The sequence below is a fragment of the Hyla sarda genome, chromosome 4 (genome assembly GCF_029499605.1).
Source record: "Hyla sarda isolate aHylSar1 chromosome 4, aHylSar1.hap1, whole genome shotgun sequence".
Lineage (NCBI taxonomy): Eukaryota > Metazoa > Chordata > Amphibia > Anura > Hylidae > Hyla > Hyla sarda.
Window position 1 is genome coordinate 219,717,028 of NC_079192.1, and position 22,380 is coordinate 219,739,407.

The window sequence follows — 22,380 nt, forward strand, 5'->3', positions numbered from 1 at the left end:
GCTGCAGCCTGGCGTGAAGTCACGCCTGAAAAAGGACTGATTTTGGCCTGGCAATCAGTCCTTTTTCAGTTAGGCTGCACTCGCTCCCTGCCTGTCATGGAGAGAACGGGGTATGGTGCGGGGGAGACGGAGGGGACGGGCTAGCGCCGCATGTAACTTACTAATAGTTTATCTACACAGGGTGCCTCCAGCTGTTTCAATACTACAACTCCCAGCATGCCCTGACAGCCAATAGATGTCAGGGCAAGCTGGGAGTTGTAGTGGTGAAACGGCTGGAGGCACCCTGTGTAGATGAACTAAGGGTGGAAGTCCCCCCCCCCCCCAGCAGGCATCAGTGACGTGGTGCCTGCTGGGGAAGTCTGCCTGGTAGTGAGCACACTGGCAGGCAGACAAAAGGCATTTTTAATATAGTAAAAATAAAAATTAAAAGCAGGGAGGGGGTTAGGGATAGATGGGCAATAGGCAGGGATGGAAAAAAAAAATAGGATAGTGGGAGCTACCTTTTAACAGAAGTGCCACCATGTATTAGTCCATAAATTACAGTGCCTAGAAAGCTAGTCTTGTGTGGAAACTTCACTACTTGCAGCTTTCTCACAAGCTAATACAAGCGTAAGTTCAAAAGAAAAAAAATAGTCATTAACCCACAGTGACCACTAGATGGCGACATTGAACCGCAGTAATTCCACAGTCACACTACACAGCAACGGAAGATCAAGCACAATAAACTAGAAGGGGCAGTGCGGCGGCGGAATATGGTAAGTAACTTAGGGCGGAGGTTCCTCCATTAGCCCCCTCAATCCTCCCCGGTGTAGACGAGCAGTGACAGTCTTGGAAGAGGAGACTGTCTGTCCCCGGCAGCAATGGCTTTCCCTGTATCATTGTGTCGCTGTGTGATGACACAATAAGAGGCGCAGACTGGCACTGCCAGCCTTTGTGTTCCCAGAGGTGGGCATGCCAGCTGGTGTGGGCACGATGTGATGCCAGTAATGTGTGAGCAGACCAGGCTTCCTAGTCTACATTGATAGTCATGTGCCAGTCACGTGTATACAGTGTCACAGGCAGCAGATGTGTGGCAATGGTAGGAAGCAGGGCTGTGATCTCTGTGCCATCAGTCTGCATGGGTTAATGAGGGTCTGTGACCTGGCATATATAGGTGGCAGAAGGTTACATTGGCACCAGGATCTTGTAACGCAGAATGACAGGGAGAGGGGTGGGCTATGTCAATAAGGTTGTCACATAATGCCACTTTTGTCCTCTAGATGGCAGATGCCACCTAATACAGGTAGCAATAAAAAATTAAACGCCAAACACCACTTTCTTGCTTTTTTCAATTGCTTTAGTGAAAATCTTGCATAAATTCACAATGTCTTTAGCAAATATTGTAAAAAGTTGACATTACAAAATATCAAAAAATAATAATTCACCAAAGGTGCACCTTCTACGGACACGCTAGACGCTCTTCAAGCTGCAGGAGATTTTCATCCCATGTCCGGGCTCCCTTTAGCTGGATTACCTTCCTCTCACGAAGGGGAACAGACTGGAGCTTGCGTCAACACTTTACAACGTTTCGGAAACCACGCCTCCTTTTTCAAATATGAACTTGAAGTACTTGAAAAAGGAGGCGTGGTCTCCAAAACGTCGTAAAGTGTTGACGCAAGCTCCAGTCTGTTCCCCTTCGTGAGAGAAAGGTCGTCCAGCTAAAGGGAGCCCGGACATGGGCTGAAAATCTCCTGCAGCTCGAAGAGTGTCTAGCGTGTCCGTAGAAGGTGCACCTTGGGTGAATTATTATTTTTTGATATTTTGTAATGTCAACTTTTTACAATATTTGCTGAAGACATTGTGAATTTATGCAAGATTTTCACTAAAGCAATTGAAAAAAGCAAGAATGTGGTGTTTGTCGTTTCATTTTTATTGCTACATGGATTCTTAGTGGGTTAGTGAGCCCTCACTATAAAAAACACATTACATCCATTCAGGTGTGAATAGGTGACATTTATTTGTTGGAGCCACCTAATACAGGTACAGCAGCTCAAGCATTCTGTGGCATACTGTACACAGTCCTCTTTCTCACCCCACTGCTATTGTATTTTGGACCATAAATGGTGATAGTCTAAGTTTGGTGTAGTTATTGTGAGTTTTCATCTATGTGGTGCATGTTGTAGAAGAAGAGTAAGATGGTGCATGTTTTAGAAGATGAGTAAGATGGTGTATGTTATAGAAAAAGAGTAAGATGGTGTATGTTGTAGAAGAAGAGTAAGATGGTGTATGTTATAGAAGAAGAGTAAGATGGTGTATATTATAGAAGAAGAGTAAGATGGTGTATGTTATAGAAGAAGAGTAAGATGGTGTATATTATAGAAGAAGAGTAAGATGGTGTATGTTGTAGAAGAAGAGTAAGATGGTGTATATTATAGAAGAAGAGTAAGATGGTGTATGTTATAGAAGATGAGTAAGATGGTGTATATTATAGAAGAAGAGTAAGATGGTGTATGTTGTAGAAGAAGAGTAAGATGGTGTATGTTATAGAAGAAGAGTAAGATGGTGTATGTTATAGAAGAAGAGTAAGATGGTATAGGTTATAGAAGAAGGGTAAGATGGTGTATGTTATAGAAGAAGAGTAAGATGGTGCATGTTATAGAATAAGAGTAAGATGGTGCATGTTATAGAAGAAGAGTAAGATGGTGCATGTTATAGAAGAAGAGTAAGATGGTGCATGTTATAGAAGAAGAGTAAGATGGTGTATGTTATAGAAGAAGAGTAAGATGCTGCATGTTATAGGAGAAGAGTAAGATGGTGTATGTTAGAAGAATAGTAAGATGGTGTATGTTATAGAAGAAGAGTAAGATGGTGCATGTTATAGAAGAAGAGTAAGATGGTGTATGTTATAGAAGAAGAGTAAGATGCTGCATGTTATAGGAGAAGAGTAAGATGGTGTATGTTAGAAGAATAGTAAGATGGTGTATGTTATAGAAGAAGAGTAAGATGGTGCATGTTATAGAAAAAGAGTAAGATGGTGTATGTTAGAAAAATAGTAAGATGGTGTATGTTATAGAAGAAGAGTAAGATGGTGTATTTTATAGAAGAAGAGAAAGATGGTGTATGTTATAAGAATGGTAAGATGGTGTATGTTAGAAGAATAGTAAGATGGTGTATGTTATAAGAATGGTAAGATGGTGTATGTTAGAAGAATAGTAAGATGGTGTATGTTATAAGAATGGTAAGATGGTGTATGTTAGAAGAATAGTAAGATGGTGCGTGTTATAGAAGAAGAGAAAGATGGTTCATGTTATCTCTTCACTGGTCAAGGCTTTTCATGTTGCTTATATAAACCATTCTGAATTGAGCAGAGTTGTGGGAGTCTATTTGTTCACTTTGTGTTTTTGACTTCCTGGACCAGTTGTTTCCAGCAGGTATTTAGAATGAAATTGGCATGTGAAAAACATTTTTAACCTCTAGAGATCCTACTTTAGATCCTACAATCAAAGTGAATCATGGCATCTAAAAGTGCTAATAAACAGATGTCTGTCATTGGGACCTCCGCAGCGCAATTGTGTGGAGCTAATCAGTCAAGATGGTGCTGATATCCCTCTGCTCACTTCCGTGTCCCTCAGTGATCCTCTTCTTATACAGGATGTCACAGGCAAGCCATACAGAGCGCCAATAACACTGATCAATGCTTTGCTATTTTTGCAACTGTAAGATTGCATCAAATAGTTTCCTATGAGGAATAAAAAATTAATAATAAAAAAAGTGTTAATAAATGTAAATAATTAACACATTTTTATCCCCAAATAATAAATTTGATATCATCGTGTGCGGAAATGTCCAAAATATTATAATATAGCACTAATAAAACCGCAACCCGGTCAATGATGTAAACATTAAAAATAATTGCAAGAGCCAAAAGAGAACAATTTTAAGCATACTCATTTTCTTGCAAAACTTTGCAGAGGAGAAGTGGTGCAGTTGCCCATAACAATAAATCAGATTGCTTCTTTTATTTTACAAAAGCCTTTTTGGTTTTTTTCTAAATTAAAGAAGCAATCTGATAGCAATACTGGTTGCTATGAGCAACTACTCCACTTTTCCTCTGCACAGGATATGATTAATCTCCCCCAATTTTTTGTTAAAATAAAGCAAAGAATTACATAAATTGGGTATCTTTGTAATAAAAAGAATAAGCCATTTTAACCGTAAAGTGCACTGTATAGGGGCTTCTCTGTAGATTTTGTTGAAAAATGTTGAGATGTCATTACAAAGTACAATTGTTTCCACATAAAACAAGCCCTCATATGGGTCTGTAGATGGAAAATTTAAATAGTTATAGATATAACAAGACAGGGAGGGAAAAAATGAAAAATTCCTACTTCTTTAACCCTTAAATGATGCTGCCTATTTCAGCCTCAAAGGAGAACTGCGGCGCAAAACTTTTAACTTCCCTTGTGCCCAGGCTGCAAATACTAGAAACAAATTTTAATTCAGCTTCCTACGTTCCCCCGTTGCTCCGATATCGGCGTCCTGTTCCTCCGGCGCTGCTTGGCTGCATGCTTCTTAGGTTCGGAACGTCACACTGTAGTCAGCGTGTCGCCGGCTGCAGCGATGTCCCGCCTTGGCCGGTGATAGGCTGAGCGCACTGTCATGTAAGGAGCTCGGGCCCCACCTTCTCCCTGCTGCCCGGGCCCCTTACATGACAGTGCGCTCAGCCTATCACCGACCGTGGCGGGACATAGCTGCGGCCAGTAATGCGCTGAGCGCAGTATGACTCACCATCTCCAGGAAGCAGGAAGAAGACCAGCACCAGAGAACCGGGACACCGATATCGACGGAACGTAGGAAGGTGAGTTAAAATTTGTTTTTTTCTTTTTTGCAGCCTGGGCACAGGGGAAGTTAAACATTTTGCGCCGCAGTTCTCCTTTAAGGACGAAGGGCCATAAACTTTATTTTTTATGACATATTGTACTTTATGTCAGTGGTAAATTTTGTCAATACCTTCAGCTATCATTTGTGAAAAACTAAGTTTAGCAAAAATTGAATGGTGAAAGTAAAAGCATGAACGATCCAGCAATCTGAAATGCAGCAGCCAATGGCTGTGTGATTCTTCCAGCAAGCTTGTTGGCCATTGGCCGCCCTACTTCAGTGGCATGGGAACCGCCGTGTGTGGCACTTTATACAAAAAGAGGTTTCCAATTAAAAATCCAGATCTGTTTAAAGGGGTACTCCCGTGGAAAACTTATTTTTTTTTTAAATCAACTGGTGCCAGAAAGTTAAACAGATTTGTAAGTTACTTCTATAAAAAAAAAATCTTAATCGTTCCTGTACTTTCTAGGGGCTGTATACTACAGAGGAAATTCTTTTATTTTTGAATTTCTCTTCTGTCAGGACCACAGTGCTCTCTGCTGACTTTTGCTGTCCATTTTAGGAACTGTCCAGAGCAGGACAGTTCCTAAAATGGACAGCAGAGGTCAGCAGAGAGCATTGTGGTCGTGACAGAAGAGAAATCCAAAAAGAAAAACATTTCCTCTGTAGTATACAACCCCTAAAAAGTACTGGAAGGATTTAGATTTTTTAATAGAAGTAATTTACAAATCTGTTTAACTAACTGGCACCATTTGATAAAAAAAAAAGTTTTCCATGTGAGTACACCTTTAACCAGTTAAGGACCCTGGGCGTTGTTACGCCCAGCTCTCCGGGTCCCTGCTCCTCCCCGGAGCGCTCGCGGTGTTCACCTCCATGCATCTCCCCGGTCAGACCCGCTGACCGGTAGCGCTGCATTAGTCTCACCGGCGGGAATGCGACCCGCGTAGCCAATCCCCTCACCTGTCCCATCCTTCGTTGGCTCAGCCCCGGCGCGCGCGGCCCCGCTCCCTAGGGTGCGCGCGCGCCGGCTCTCTGAGATTTAAAGGGCCAGTGCGCCATTGATTGGCGCCTGGCCCAATCAGTACTCACACCTGTGCCCTCATTATAAAAACCCACTTCCCCTTCCTAGCATTGCCGGATCTTGTTGCCTCAGTGCCAGGGAAAGCGTTTCTTGTGTATGCTCCAAACCAGTGTTCCAGACCCTCTGCCCTTGCCCCTGACTACGATCCTTGCTGCCTGCCCTGACCTTCTGCTACGTCTGACCTTGCTATTGCCTAATCCCTTGTACCGCGCCTGTCTCAGCCTTCAGTTGGGGTTGAGTCGCTATCGGGTGGAAGGACCTGGGGGTTACCTGCTGCTGCAAGTCCATCCCGCTTTGCGGCGGGCTCTGGTGAAAACCAGTAACTCCTTAGACTCCGTTCCCCTGGTACGGCCCACGTCATCACCCCACTGACACAGAGGATCCACCACCAGTATCCTCCCAGTATACCCATCCGGACCCTGACAGTAGATCCGGCCATGGATCCCGCTGAGGTCCCACTGCCAGTTGTCGCTGCCCTTACCACGGTGGTCGCCCAGCAATCTCACCAGATAGCGCAACAAGGACAACAGCTGACCCAACTGACCGTCATGCTGCAACAACTTCTGCCACAGCTTCAGCAACCATCTCCTCCGCCAGCTCCTGCACCTCCTCCGCAGCGAGTGGCCTCTCCCAGCCTCCGCCTGTCCCTGCCGGACAAATTTGATGGGGACTCTAAACTATGCCGTGGTTTCCTGTCTCAATGTTCCCTATACTTGGAGATGATGTCGGACCAATTCCCCACAGAACGGTCTAATGTGGCTTTCGTGGTTAGTCTCCTGTCTGGTAAGGCCTTGTCATGGGCCACACCGCTCTGGGACCACAATGATCCTGTCACTGTCCAGTCCTTCTTCGCTGAAGTTCGTAGTGTCTTCGAGGAGCCAGCCCAGGCCTCCTCTGCCGAGACTGCTTTGCTGAACCTAGTCCAAGGAAGTTCTTCCGTAGGCGAATACGCCATCCAGTTTCGTACCCTCGCCTCTGAATTATCCTGGAACAATGAGGCCCTCTGCGTGACCTTCAAGAAAGGCTTATCCAGCAACATCAAGGATGTACTGGCCGCACGAGAAATTCCTGCTAACCTGTCTGAACTTATCCATTTGGCTACCCGCATTGACATGCGTTTCTCTGAAAGACGCCAGGAGCTCCGACAGGAGAAGGATCTTGTTCGCACCAGGCGATTTCTCTCCCCGGCTCCTCTCTTCTCAAGTCCACTGCAATCTGTTCCTGTGCCTTCTGCCGAGGAGGCAATTGGATCGGTCCCGCCTGACCCTACAAGAGAGGACTCGCCGCCGTAACGAGAATCTATGCCTGTACTGTGCTAGTACCGAACACTTCCTAAAAGACTGTCCTATCCGCCCTCTGTGTCAGGAGAAACGCACTCCATTTCCTCACAAAGGTGAGACAGCTCTAGGTGTGAATTCTGCTTCTCCACGTCTCACTGTGCCTGTGCGGATTTCTCCTTCTGCTAATTCCTCCTTCTCAGCTGTGGCCTTCTTGGACTTCGGTTCTGCAGGAAATTTTATTTTGGCCTCTTTTGTTGATAGGTTCAACATCCCAGTGACCAGTCTCGTCAGACCACTCTACATCTCTTCAGTCAACGGAGAAAAATTTGACTGCACTGTGCGTTACCGCACAGAACCCCTGCTAATGTGCATTGGACTGTATCACGAAAATTTTTTATTTCTTGTCCTACCCAACTGCACCTCTGAAATCCTCCTCGGTCTGCCATGGCTCCAACGTCATTCTCCTACCCTTGACTGGACCACCGGGGAGATCAAGAGTTGGGGTTCATCTTGTCTCAAACAATGCCTCACATCTGCTCCCATTAGTCAAACCTCTGTGGCTCCACCTATACCAAGTCTTCCCAAGGCCTACCAGGACCTTGCCGATGTTTTCCGTAAAAAACAAGCAGAGACTTTGCCACCTCATAGGCCTTATGACTGCCCTATTGACCTCCTTCCTGGTACTACTCCACCCCGGGGCAGGATCTACCCTCTGTCCGCCCCAGAGACTCAAGCCATGTCTGACTATATCCAGGAAAATCTAAAGAGGGGATTCATTCGAAAGTCCTCATCCCCTGCTGGAGCGGGGTTCTTCTTTGTGTCTAAAAAAGACGGTTCACTATGGCCATGCATTGACTACCGCGGTTTAAATAAAATCACCATCAAAAACCGCTATCCCCTGCCTTTGATCTCTGAACTCTTTGACCGTCTTTGTGGCGCCAATATTTTCACTAAATTGGACTTAAGAGGCGCATATAATCTTATTCGCATCAGGAAAGGGGATGAGTGGAAAACCGCATTCAATACCAGAGACGGACATTTAAAATATCTTGTTATGCCCTTTGGGCTCTGCAACGCTCCTGCAGTCTTCCAGGGCTTCATTAATGAAATATTTCGGGACTTGTTATATACCTGTGTTGTGGTTTACCTGGACGACATCCTGATTTTCTCCTCTAGTCTAGAGGAACACCGTCGTCATGTCCGCCAAGTTCTCCAGAGACTCCGCGAAAATCACCTGTATGCCAAAATGGAGAAATGTCTCATTGAATGTGAATCTCTTCCTTTCCTAGGTTACCTAGTCTCTGGCCAGGGACTTCAAATGGACCCAGACAAACTGTCAGCGGTTTTAGATTGGCCACGCCCTTCTGGACTCCATGCTATCCAATGCTTCCTAGGATTTGCCAACTACTACCGACAGTTTATTCCCCATTTTTCCACCATTGTGTCCCCTATTGTGGCCCTGACTAGGAAGAATGCCAACCCTAAATCATGGCCTCCTCAAGCGAATGAGGCCTTCAATCGCCTCAAAACTGCCTTCGCTTCTGCTCCAGTGCTGTCCAGACATGATCCATGGAAACCTTTCTTGCATGAAGTGGACGCCTCCTCAGTCGGAGCCGGAGCCGTACTTCTCCAAAAAAACTCAACCGGACGTAATATTACTTGTGGTTTCTTTTCTAAAACCTTCTCTCTGGCAGAAAAAAATTACTCCATTGGTGATCGTGAACTTCTAGCCATCAAGTTAGCACTCGAAGAATGGAGGCATCTATTGGAGGGTTCCAAACACCCCATTGTCATTTACACTGACCACAAAAATCTCTCGTACCTCCAGTCTGCCCAGCGTCTGAACCCTCGCCAGGCTAGGTGGTCGTTGTTTTTTGCCCGCTTTAACTTCGAGATTCACTTTCGTCCTGCTGACAAAAACGTCAGGGCTGACGCCCTTTCACGTTCCTCTGATGCCACCGAATCTGAAGTCCCTCTACAGCATATTGTACCTCCTGGGTGCCTGGTCTCCTCTGCTCCAGCTTCTATTGGTCAAACTCCTCCTGGAAAGACCTTTGTCCCTCCATGCCAGCGCCTAAAGATCCTCAAATGGGGACATTCCTCTCACCTCGCTGGCCATGCTGGCATCAAGAAGTCCATCCAGCTTATTTCTCGTTTACATTGGTGGCCTACGCTGGAGGGTGATGTCACTGATTTAATTCGGGCCTGTACAGTTTGCGCCCGGGATAAGACCCCTCGCCAGAAGCCTGCTGGACTCCTCCATCCTTTACCCGTTCCTGAGCAGCCGTGGTCCCAAATTGCTATGGATTTTATTACGGATCTGCCTGTATCCCATGGCCACACCGTCATCTGGGTGGTCGTTGATCGTTTCTCCAAAATGGCACATTTCATTCCGCTTCCAGGTCTTCCTTCTGCGCCACAATTGGCAAAGCAATTTTTTATGCATATTTTTCGCCTTCACGGGCTAGCCACGCATATCGTCTCGGATAGAGGTGTTCAATTTGTATCGAAATTTTGGAGAGATCTCTGTAATCAATTAAAAATCAAATTAAATTTCTCGTCTTCCTATCACCCCCAATCCAATGGGCAAGTAGAGAGAGTTAACCAGATTCTTGGTGACTATTTGCAACATTTTGTCTCCTCCCGCCAAGACGATTGGGTCGACCTTCTACCCTGGGCTGAATTCTCGTACAATTTCTAAAATTCTGAATCCTCCGCCAAATCCCCGTTCTTTGTGGTGTACGGCCGTCACCCTCTGCCCCCCCTCCCCATTCCCACTTCTTCTGGATTGCCTGCTGTAGATGAAGTTACCCGGGACTTCTCTATTATCTGGAAGGAGACTCAAAAGTCGCTCCTACTGGCCTCGTCTCGTATGAAGAGACATGCCGATAAGAAGAGAAGAACTCCTCCTGTCTTCGCTCCTGGGGACAAAGTGTGGCTCTCTGCCGAGTATATTCGCTTCCGCGTTCCCAGCTACAAGCTGGGACCACGTTACCTTGGACCATTTAAAATCAAGAGTCAAATGAATCCTGTCTCCTACAAACTTCTTCTTCCCCCTTCTCTCCGTATTCCTAACTCCTTTCATGTTTCACTTCTCAAACCTCTTGTTCTTAACCGTTTCTCCCCCAAGGTTGTCGCTCCAGCTCCTGTCTCTGGCTCCTCTGATGTCTTCGCTGTAAAGGAAATCCTCACTTCTAAAGTGGTCAGAGGTAAAAAAAAAATTCTCGTAGATTGGGAGAATTGTGGCCCCGAAGAGAGGTCTTGGGAACCCGAGGATAATGTCCTCGACAAGGAGCTCATTCACAGGTTCCTGGGCTCCAAAAAGAGGGGGAGACCCAAGGGGGGGGGGGGTACTGTTACGCCGAGCACTCCCGTTCCCTGCTCCTCCCAGGAGCGCTCGCGGCGTTCATCTCCATGCAGCGCCCCGGTCAGACCCGCTGACCGGGAGCGCTGCATTAGTCTCACCGGCGGGGATGCAATCCCCTCACCTGTCCCGTCCTCCGTCGGCTCAGTCCCAGCGCCCGCGGCCCCGCTCCCTAGGGCACGCGCACGTTGGCTCTCTTAGATTTAAAGGCCAGTGTGCCATTGATTGGCGCCTGGCCCAATCAGTACTCACACCTGTGCCCTCATTATAAAAACCCACTTCCCCTTCCTAGCATTGACGGATCTTGTTGCCTCAGTGCCAGTGAAAGCGTTTCTTGTGTATGTTCCAAGCCAGTGTTCCAGACCCTCTGCCGTTGCCCCTGACTACGATCCTTGCTGCCTGCCCTGACCTTCTGCTACATCCGACCTTGCTCTTGCCTAATCCCTTGTACCGCGCCTGTCTCAGCCGTAAGTTGGGGTTGAGTCGCTATCGGGTGGAACGACCTTGGGGTTACTTGCAGCTGCAAGTCCATCCCGCTTTGCGGCGGGCTCTGGTGAAAACCAGTAACCCCTTAGACTCCGTTCCCCTGGTACGGCCCACGTCATCACCCCACTGACACAGAGGATCCACCACCAGTATCCTCACAGTATACCCATCCGGACCCTGACAGGCGTACAGGTACGTCCTGACAACCTGGTACTTAAGGACCAAGGACGTAAATGTACGCCTGTGGGAATTTCGGTCCCTGCCACGGGCGGGGACCGGACCAGGGTGACTGCTGATATCGATCAGCAGGCACCCCACGCAAATGCCCAGGGGGGTCATTAGACAAATCGCCAGTGAATTCACACCGGCGATTTTCGGCTATTTCGGGTCATACAGGTCTCCGGTGACCTGGAAAATAAGGGGATCCTTGAAGGGATAGGAGTTAGGGGGCAGGGGTGCCACCCCTCCTATCCCTGCTATTGGTCGTCTAGAAGCAACAACCAATAGCAGATCGGGAGCGGGGGGGGGGGTTAACTTTCGGTTACCCCGTTCTGCCCACCCACAGTAGGCTGGGCAGAATGGGGAAACCGACAAGGATCGGTGCCGAAGGTCCACTTACCCATCGGCAGCGGGCAGCGATCAGCGGCTGTGATCGGCGGCAAAAGAGGACGGCGATGCGGCTCCCTGGATCCTATGGAAGCCGGTGAGCTACATCTGGAGGGCTACAGTTTGAGACCACTATACAGTGGTCTCTAAACTATAGCCCTCCAGATGTTGCAAAACTACAACTCCCAGCATTCCCAGACAGCTGTTTGCTGTGTGGGCATGCTGGGGTTTGCAGTTTTGAAACAGCTGGAGGGCTACAGTTTGGAGATCACTGTTCAGTGGTCTCTAAACTGTGGCCCTCTAGATCTTGCAAAACTACAACTCCTAGCATGCCCACATCAGTTTGCTGTCTGGGCATGCTGGGATTTGTAGTATTGCAACATCTGGAGGGCCACAGTTTGGAGATGTGCAGTGGTCTCTAAACTGTAGCCCTCCAGATGTTGCAAAACTACAAATCCCAGCATGCGCAAACAGCTGTCTCGGAATGCTGGGAGTTGTAGTTGCGTACCTCCAGCTGTTGCATAACTACATCCCCCACCATGCCCTTTGGGGATCAGTACATGCTGGGAGTTGTAGTTTTGCAACAGCTGGAGGCACACTGGTTGGAAAATATTGAGTTAGGTAACAGAACCTAACTGAAGGTTTTCCAACCAGTGTGCCTCCAGCTGTTGCAAAAGTACAACTCCCAGCATCCACGGTCTGTCAGTACATGCTGGGAATTGTAGTTTGGAAACAGCTGGAGGTTTGCCCCCAACATGTGAATGTACAGGGTACATTCACACGGGCGGGTATTATAGTATGCTTCCTGCTTGAAGTTTGAGCTGCAGCAAATTTTTCACCGCAGCGCAACCTCCTAGCGGGAAATTCACTGTAAACCCACCAGTGTGAATGTACCCTAAAAACACTACACTACACTAACACATAATAAAGGGTAAAACACTACATATACACCCCCTTACACTGTCCCTCCAATGAAAATGTATTGTATGGCAGTGTTTTCAAAACGGAGCCTCCAGCTGTTGCAAAACAACAACTCCCAGCATTTCCGGACAGCCACTGAAGGTCCAGGCATGCTGGGAGTTCAGCAACAGCTGGTGGCACCCTGTTTGGGAATCACTGGTGTAGAATACCCCTATGTCCACCTCTATACAATCCATAATTTAGTCCTCAAATGCGCATGGTGCTCTCTCACTTCGGAGCCCTGTCGTATTTCAAGGAAACAGTTTAGTGCCACATATGGGGTATTTCCGTACTCGGAAGAAATTGCACTACAAATTTTGGGGGGCTTTTTCTCCTTTTACCCCTTATGAACAGGAAAAGTTGGGGGCTACACCAGCCTGTTATTGAAAAAAAAATGTTTTTTCATTTACACATCCAACTTTAACAAGTTGTCAAACACCTGTGAGGTGTTAAGGCTCACTGTACCACTTTTTACGTTCCGTGAGGGGTGTAGTTTCGTAAATAGTATGCCATGTGTTTTTTTTGTCCTGGCACCATAGGGGCTTCCTAAATGCGACATGCCCCCCAAAAACCATTTCAGCAAAATTTGCTCTCCAAAAGCCAAATGTGATTCCTTCTCTTCTGAGCATTGTAGTGCGCCAGCAGAGCACTTTATGTCCACACATGGAGTATTTCCATACTCAGAATAGATGGGGCTACAAATTTTTTTTTTTGGGGGGGGGGGGGGGCATTTTCTCCTATTACCCCTTGCATAAATTTTTCATTTGGGGGAAAACTGGCATTTTAGTGAGAAAAAAAATCATTTACACATCCAACTTTAACGAAAAGTCGTCAAACACCTGTGAGGTGTTAAGGCTCACTGTACCCCTTCTTACGTTCCTTGAGGGGTGTAATTTCCAAAATAGTATGCCATGTGTTTGTTTTTTTTTTTTTTTTTTTTGCTGTTCTGGCTCCCTAGGGGCTTCCTAAATGCGACATGCCCCCCAAAAACCATTTCAGCAAAATTCACTATCCATAATCCCATTGTCGCTCCTTCCCTTCTGAGCCCTCTAGTGCACCCACGGAGCACTTTACATCCACATATGAGGTATTTCCTTACTATAGAGAATTGGGGTTACAAATTTTGAGGGATTTCTCTCCTTTTGCTCGTTGTAAAAATTCAAAATATGGCGCTGCAAGAACATGCGAGTGTAAAAAATGAAGATTTTGAATTTCACTTCACATTGCTGCTATTCCTGTAAAACACATAAAGGGTTAACAAACTTTCTGAATGTCATTTTGAATACTTTGATGGGTGCAGTTTTTTTTATAATGGGGTAATTTATGGGGTATTTTTAACATGAAAGCCCCTCAAATCCACTTCAAAACTGAACTGGTCCCTGAAAAATTTGAATTTTAAAATTTTCGTGACAAATTGGAAAATTGTTGCTGAATTTTGAAGCCCTCTTATGTCTTCCAAAAGTAAAAACATGTCAACTTTATGATGCCAACATAAAGTAGACATATTGGCCCTCATTTACTATTGCAAACCCAACTTGTTTTGTCGGGTTGTGCACCAGATTCTGTCACATTGCGAAAAGGGGGCGTGACCACCGGGAAAAGGGCGTGGTCTCTGAAAAGGGGCGTGCTTCCGACATTTTCACAGAAACCCAACATATTTACTAAGGTTTCCACATAAAATGTGGTGGATTTGAGCTGAGGAAAACCCTCATGTGCATGTGTAAAAAAAGCAAAGTGTAGGGAAAAGTGGAAAATGTAGGGAAATCTTAGTAAATACCGTGGGAAATAAATTGTAGGGAATTAAAACCTACAAAGAAACCTACACTCCACTCTTAGTAAATGAGGGCCGGTGTGTATGTTAATCAATATATAATTTGTTTGGAATATCCATTTTCCTTACAAGCAGAGAGTTTCAAAGTTAGAAAAATGCTAAATTTTCAAAATTTTATGAAATGTGGGGATTTTTCACCAAGAAAGGATGCAAGTAACAACTAAAATTTATGAATCTCAGAATCAAATTCATAAGTAAAAGCATCCCAGAGTTATTAATGCTTCAAGGGGTACTCCTCCCCTAGACATCTTATGATAAGAGGTCAGATCGCCGCAGTCCCGCTGCTGGGGAGCCCCAGGATCCCTGCTGCAGCACCACGCTATCATTATAGCACAGAGCGAGTTCGCTCTGCACATAATGACGCGCAATACAGGAGCCTGAGCATCGTTACGTCATGGCTCCGCCCCTCATGACGTCACAGCCCGCCCCTTTCAATACAAGTCTATGGGAGGGGGCGCGGTGGTAGTCACGCCCCCTGCCATAGACTTGCATTAAGGGGACGGGCCGTGATGTCACGAGGGGCGGAGCCATGACGTCACGCGGCTCCGTCCCCTGTATCGCCCGTCATTACGCACAGAGCGAACTCGCTCTGTGCTGTAATGATAGCGCAGTGCCGCAGTGGGGATCCCGGGGCTCCCCAGCAGCGGGACCGCAGCGATCTGACATCTTATCCCTATCCTTTGGATAGGGGATAAGATGTCTAGGGGCGGAGTACCCCTTTAAAGTGACAGTGGTCAGATGTGCAAAAAATGCTCGGGTACTTAAGGTCATAATGGGCTTGGTCCTTAAAGGGGTACTCCGGTGAAAACCTTTTTTCTTTTAAATCAACTGGTGGCAGAAAGTTAAACATATTTGTAAATTACTTCTATTAAAAAATCTTAATCCTTCCTGTACTTATTAGCTGCTGAATACTACAGAGGAAATTCTTTTCTTTTTGGAATGCTCTCTGATGACATCACGAGCACAGTTCTCTCTGCTGACGTTATAATAATAATAATAACACTTTATTTATTGTTGTCCTTAGTGGTATTTGAACCCAAGTCCCCAGCACTGCTAACCACTGAGCCACCATGCTGCCCTTAGCATACATCTGCTATGCATGGTTGCTAAAATGGACAGAGATGTCAGCAGAGAGCACTGTGCTCGTGATGTAATCAGTGTTCCAAAAAGAAAGGAATTTCCTCTGTAGCATTCAGCAGCTAAAAAGTACTGGAAGGATTAAGATTGTTTAATAGAAGTAATTTACAAATATGTTTAACTTTCTGCCACCAGTTGATTTAAAAGAAATAAGGTTTTCACCGGAGTACCCCTTTAAGGGGTTAAAGTAGTGCTTTAGTCTTCTGATGTGGTTCCATATTCCAGATCCCTCACAGAGATTAAAGAAGGCTCAATGAGGGAGCTGAAACATCACATATTTCATATATAAACTTCTGTTACTTTAGAGATAGATAGATGACATACAGTCATATATGTTAAAATGTATACATGGAAAATTTTAGTAAAATACAAGACAATTTTATAAAAAGAAGGAAAAATGGTCTGTAGATGTGTATGTTAGTTTTGAGCACTTTACACAGCACTTTTATGTTACGTTTTTCATTCTTTTAAAGCTGCACCCTAGTGTAACACTTCAGATGCTTGGAGATATCACTGTCTGGGCAGCTGTTCCAATTTCATGCAGTGCCATAGTATTTTGCACACATATTTTTTGTCTTTGACATATGTCCCTCGCATAAAGTATAATAAATACTATGCTTTTACACTCTCCTCTATTCATTCGTGCTGTAGCTAAGGGAAGTGCTCAGTAGTTTTTCTAAATATGTAATCAAATGAATAATCAATGTGGTTTAGGCTTCCTTCCTGTTGCCAGCAGTACTTCCTCTGTAGCTAGTAGGAAAGGCGAGAAACACAGTAGAACAGATACTAAAGCAGAGACACTCTTCTGACAGACAGCACTACTGACAACTTGTATGTACCCTAAACAAATGAGTCTTCAGTGGCATTACTTTCCTAAGCAACGCAGGTATGTTTTTTTGGTTTATCATTTTTTATGAGATTTGGATGAAACTCAGCATATATTCACTTTTATTTCTTTTTTTTTTATAAATTCTGTTATTACAACTTACCTGTAGTGACACATAAGACAAACAAAAAAACTGCAGGTAGAGGCAAAAGGGGCTGTTGTTCCTAAACCTGAATAGCATCTTCAGAGATAACTTACAAGAGACAATAGATGAGGTATCAGGAAAAATGATTAAACAATGAGTTGTCCTTATTTTTTTTAAGTTATTAAAAGTAATTAGGATGGTGGATTTTTGCTTCCTGATATGTTTTGTTGTGTACTTTGCATAATATTGTTTATATGACTGTTATTCCTAAATGTTTTTTTTGCATTTTTTGTTTTGTCCTTTATCAAACTTGTATAAACCTTTCCAACAAAAAATTTACAGGTGAAAAAAAATAGGATGTATATACAAAACCTCATCATTTAAGGTCACAAGTTAGACTGATAAATATATGTCAGAGAGAGATTAAAAATATATTTTGATATGGGGCCATTAAGAAAGGAGGAAAACAAACATACTTACAGGGGTACTCCCCTGGAAAACATTTTCATTTTTTTTTAAAATGAACTGGTGCCAGATAGTTAAAGGGGTAATCCAGGAATTTTATTTATTTGACTATGTTACAGGGGCTGTAAAGTTAGTGTAGTTCATAATATAGTGTCTATACCTGTATGTGACGGTTTCCTCACAATTCTTATGTGATTTTCACCCTAATATAAATTTTTATATGCATGCAAAATGTTGTCTCAGATTTTTCCCAGGTTGCAATGCGGCCGAGACCTGACTCACTAGTCAGCTGACAGGGAGCCTGACTGCTTCAGTGGGTGGAGCGATCGCTTAATGGGAGAGAGATCAATCTGTAACTAATGCAACAGCTGTAGGAACCCTGATTGAAAACCACAGGTCTTTTGAATGGATGCAGCTCAGTTATGTTTCGATGGGTGGAGTGGCTGATGTGTGGGAGGGAGGAAAATAGAATTGTGGGATTTGTAGTCAAAAAAATAAAAACTCAAACAGGAAATAACAGTTCACAAAAAGCTAACCACAGTATTATGGTAATCTCACAACATGGCAATTTAGCCCCAAGACAAGCGCAGTTCCTTCCTAAGCATGTCCATGTCTGCCAGGTACATACTAAAATCACCTTATGGTGGATAACCCCTTTAAACAGATTTTTAAGTTACTTCTATTTAAAAATCTTACTCTTTCAGTACTTATCAGCTTATGTATGCTCCACAGGAAGTTCTTTTATTTTTAAATTTCCTTTCTGTCTGACCACAGTACTTTCTCCTGACACCTCTGTCCATTTTAGGAACTGGAAGGATTGAGATATTTAAATAGAAGTAATTTACAAATCTGTTTAACTTCCTGGCACCAGTTGATTTAAAATAAAAAATGTTTTCCAGTGGAGTACTCCTTTAACGTTGAGTACATTCAGACTGTACACCTCACTAGTTAATGTCGATAAATAAACATATACCCACACATATTTTTCATGTTTTGTGTTTATATTAGGTTGGGGAAAATTGATACAGTACATATGTTAAATTGTATATTTAAAAATTAGAAATGTATTAAACGTAGAGATATCCCTCACAGTCTACTGCAAGCCATTCTGATTCTGAAGTTCCCCTATCTTTTTCCACCAACTCATTTGATGGAGACCATGGGCAATATTACATATTTACAATTACATCTTGACTGCTGAATGATATATGTTTGTGTCAGTATGTGAAAAAGCTAAACCTGGCCCTATCTTAGATGAAGGATATCCTTATGCCTACCGAATGCAGGGAACCAATCATCATATTTTACCCTATATAACGCTTGGCAAAGCATTATATAGGGTAAAATCTTTATCCTCACCATCCCCGGGAAACTCTCCTGCCCCCAGGGATGTTGAGGATATGAACTTATAAGATGCTCCCACTGGCCCCGTAAGTAGTCCCCTGGGCGGGGAGCTCCTCTCACCTAGTCCTGTGTCTTCGGCTGGCAGCAACACCCCCTCCTCTTGATTGACGGGTCGCGTCATTGCTTTGCTCACTGAACAGACAGAGCAGAGCAATGACGTGGCCCCATCAATCAAGCAGAGGGGGCGTCGCTGCCAGCTGAAGAGACCAGACTAAGTGAGAGGAGCTCCCCGCCCAGAGGACTACTTAAGGGGCCGGCAGAGATAAGTTTTTTAGTTCATATCCTCATTATTCCTAGGGGCAGGAACGTCCATCGGGGTTTGTGAGGATAAAGATTTTACCCTATATAACGATTTGCCAAGCGTTATATAGGGTACAATCTAATGATTGGTTCCCTTTAAACTTTTTCCCTTTATTTGTAGCTACTACTTTTACAGGAAGGCTTTTCCATGCATTCACTACTCTCTCTGTAAAGTAATACTTCCTAATATTACTGCATAAAACCTTTGCCCCTCTAATTTAAAACTATGTCCTTTTGTGATAGTTTTTTAGTTTTATATATACTTTCCTCCTTGTTGATTCCCTTTATGTATTTAAAAGTTTCTATCATATCTGTCTCGTCTTTCTTCAACACACCCATTTCAATCATCTCTGTGGTAGATCCATCGATACATGAGTACAGGGCTTGTGTATCTCCAGGTGGCGTGTCTGTGCACGAGGAGAGCCAGAGCACTGTGCAGGAGATAGCATCTCAGCGATCGGAACACCCCTTAATCAGACACTCATCCCCTATCCTTTGGGGGGGATACATTTTTCTAAACCGGACTACCCCTATAAAGGAGTAGTGCAGCGAAAAATAACTTATTTCCTATCCATTGGCTGCGATCTCCTGAACGGGTACCCGGCAGTCTGCCGGAAGCGGTCATTGCGACCCCCACAGGAAGCCACGGCCAACACCCCCCTCCATGTATCTCTATGGGATACATGGAGGGGATGTGTCCACCAGCGCTCCGTGCAGGACCGGCGTTAAGGCAGCGCAAACCGGGCAATTGCCCCCATCCCCCAAGGGGCCCCCTGTGGGCTGCTCAGTGGCGAATCCCTGAGCAGGCTGCTCAGTGGCGGATCCCTGCACTATTATGACTTTTGGGGCCCCATTAATGTCGGGGAACTACAACCTAATGTGGGGGAACTATACTGCCAAACTAATGGGGGGGGGGGAACTACAACCTAATGTGGGGGAACTATACTTCCAACCTAATGTGGGGGAACATGCTGCCTACCTAATGTGGGGGAACATACTACAACCAAATGTGGGGGAACTATACTGCCTACCTAATGTGGGGGAACATGCTGCCTACCTAATGTGGGGGAACTATACTGCCTACCTAATGTGCGGGAAATGTACTGCCTACCTAATGTGGGGGAACTACAACCTAATGTGGGGGAACTATATTGCCAACCTAATGTTGGAACTATACTGCCAGCCTAATGTGGGGGAACTATACTGCCAACCTAATGTTGGAACTTACTGCCAACCTAATGTGGGGGAACTACAACCTAATGTGTGGGAACTATACTGCCAACCTAATGTGGGGGAACTATACTTCCAACCTAATGTGGGGGAACTACAACCTAATGTGGGGGAACCATACTGCCAGCCTAATGTGGGGGAACTATACTGCCAGCCTAATGTGGGGGAACATACTGCCAACCTAATGTGGGAGAACATACTGCCAACCTAATGTAGGGGAACTACAACCAAATGTGGGGGAACTATACTGCCTACCTAATGTGGGGGAACTGTACTGCCTACCTAATGTGGGGGAACTATACTGCCAACCTATTGTTGGAACTATACTGTCAGCCTAATGTGGGGGAACTATACTGCCAACCTAATGTTGGAACTTACTGCCAACCTAATGTGGAGGAACTACAACCTAATGTGGGGGAACTACACAAAAATTATAAAATTGTACTATTCTGATCCCTATAACTTTTATTTTTCTGTATATGGGGATGTATGAGGGTCATTTTTTTTGCTCTGTGATTTGTAGTTTTTATCGGTACCATTTTTGTTTTGATGGGACTTTTCAATAGCTTTTTAGATATTCTTTTATGGTATTTGAAGTGACCAAAAATGTGCAAATCTGGTTAGTGCACTATAACAAATTTTGGGGCCCCACTAGTGGGGGAACTACAACCTACTGTGGGGGAACTATACTGCCTACCTACTGTGGGAGAACTATACTGCCAACCTACTGTGGGGAAACATGCTGCCTACCTAATGTGGGGGAACTACAACCTAATGTGGGGGAACACACTGCCAACCTAATGTGGGTGAACTACAACCAAATGTGGGGGAACTATACTGCCTAGCTAATGTGGGGGAACTACAACCTAATGTGGGGGAACTATATTGCCAACCTAATGTTGGAACTATACTGCCAGCCTAATGTGGGGGAATTACAACCTAATGTGGGGGAACTATACTGCCAACCTAATGTGGGGGAACTATACTGCCAGCCTAATGTCGGGAAACTACAACCTAATGTGGGGGAACATACTGCCAACCGAATGTGGAGGAACTACAACCAAATGTGGGGTAACTATACTGCCTACCTAATGTGGGGGAACTGTACTGCCTACCTAATGTGGAGGAACTATACTGCCAACCTAATGTTGGAACTATACTGCCAGTCTAATGTGGGGGAACTATACTGCCAACCTAATGTGGGGGAACTACAACCTAATGTGGAGGAACTATACTGCCAACCTAATGTGGGAGAACTATACTGCCAACCTAATGTGGGGGAACTACAACCTAATGTGGGGAACTATACTGCCAGCCTAATGTGGGGGAACTACAACCTAATGTGGGGGTTAGTGAAAATCTGGTTAGTGCACTATTACGACTTTTTGGGCCCCAATTTTGATTTTGCCCAGGGCCACGCTAAGCCTAAAACAGTTCCCTGGCTCCGTGCGGGGTCAGCACACCCCTTCCAGCAGACTGCTGGGGCCCTGTTCAGGAGATTGGACTGCCCGTGATCTATAGCTTATTCCTCATTTCTTTTTGATAGGGGACAAGTTATTTTTCACTACAGAACTCCTTTAAGGCAAAGAAATTGAGTCAGTCATCTGACTTTAAATGGGCACTCTCATTAAAAAAATGTTTTGCTATTGCACTCTTTATGGTAAATAAAAAATATCTCTAATATACTTTGTTTAAAAAAATAAAGTTTTCTATGTTTTATGTGTGCTTAAAAAAAACACTCAAGAGCACATCTTCCCCCATCTCATACACAGACTTTGGACCGAAGTCAAAACACAGGAGGTGCAGCCTGGAGTGCTGAGGAGGGGGGGATGGGGGTGTCCAACCAACAGCATATGGCAGTTAAGTGTGAGAGGAGCTATGATTGGATGAGGCTGGACACACACCCCTCAGCACTCCAGGCTGCACTTTCTGTGTTTGGGCTTCGGTCCTAAGTCTGTGTATAAGATGGGGGAAAACGTGCTCTTGAGCTTTTTTAAGCACAAATAATAAAACATAGAAAACTTCATTTTTTTTAAAACAAAGTTTATTATTTTTTTTATTTACCATAAGGAGTGCAATAGCAAAAATTAGTTTTAATGAGAGTGAGAATTTAAAGTCTTTTCAGTGGCTTTGCACCATTTTTGCTCCTTATCACAAACAGGAGTAGTTGATAAATCCCGTCCATATCATGTGTATTGCCAAAATCAGTGGATTGCAAATCAGCAGAAATGTGTAAACAAAAAGGTGCAAAAAACCCTGCTTGCTCCTTTTTTTGCCCCTTTTTAGACACAAAAAACAGTCTAAAGTTAATGATAAATGTGGGCCTTTGTTTGAGAATATTCAATGTTCAAGGCTGCTCACATGGGCAATGGGAGTTTTTTGTTGACCACATGTGGTCTGTTTGGAAA

The 22,380-nt window shown here is 44.6% G+C and overlaps 1 protein-coding gene across 6 annotated transcripts in view; it reads left to right on the forward strand.

Annotated features, from left to right (window-relative positions):
• Window positions 1-22,380, forward strand: part of PIK3CG (phosphatidylinositol-4,5-bisphosphate 3-kinase catalytic subunit gamma) — a 191,695-nt gene that overhangs the window by 110,003 nt on the left and 59,312 nt on the right. Inside the window, exon 1 of one of the 6 annotated variants that reach the window (XM_056573580.1) lies at window positions 644-755. The exons of 3 other annotated variants lie outside the window; for them this stretch is intronic. In XM_056573580.1, coding sequence (XP_056429555.1) covers window positions 753-755 — 3 coding nt within the window. In that variant the 5' untranslated portion in view covers window positions 644-752. Of the gene's footprint in view, window positions 1-643; window positions 756-16,338; window positions 16,489-22,380 lie in introns of those variants that run through there. 2 more of the 6 variants (XM_056573584.1, XM_056573585.1) reach the window with 2 other exon arrangements.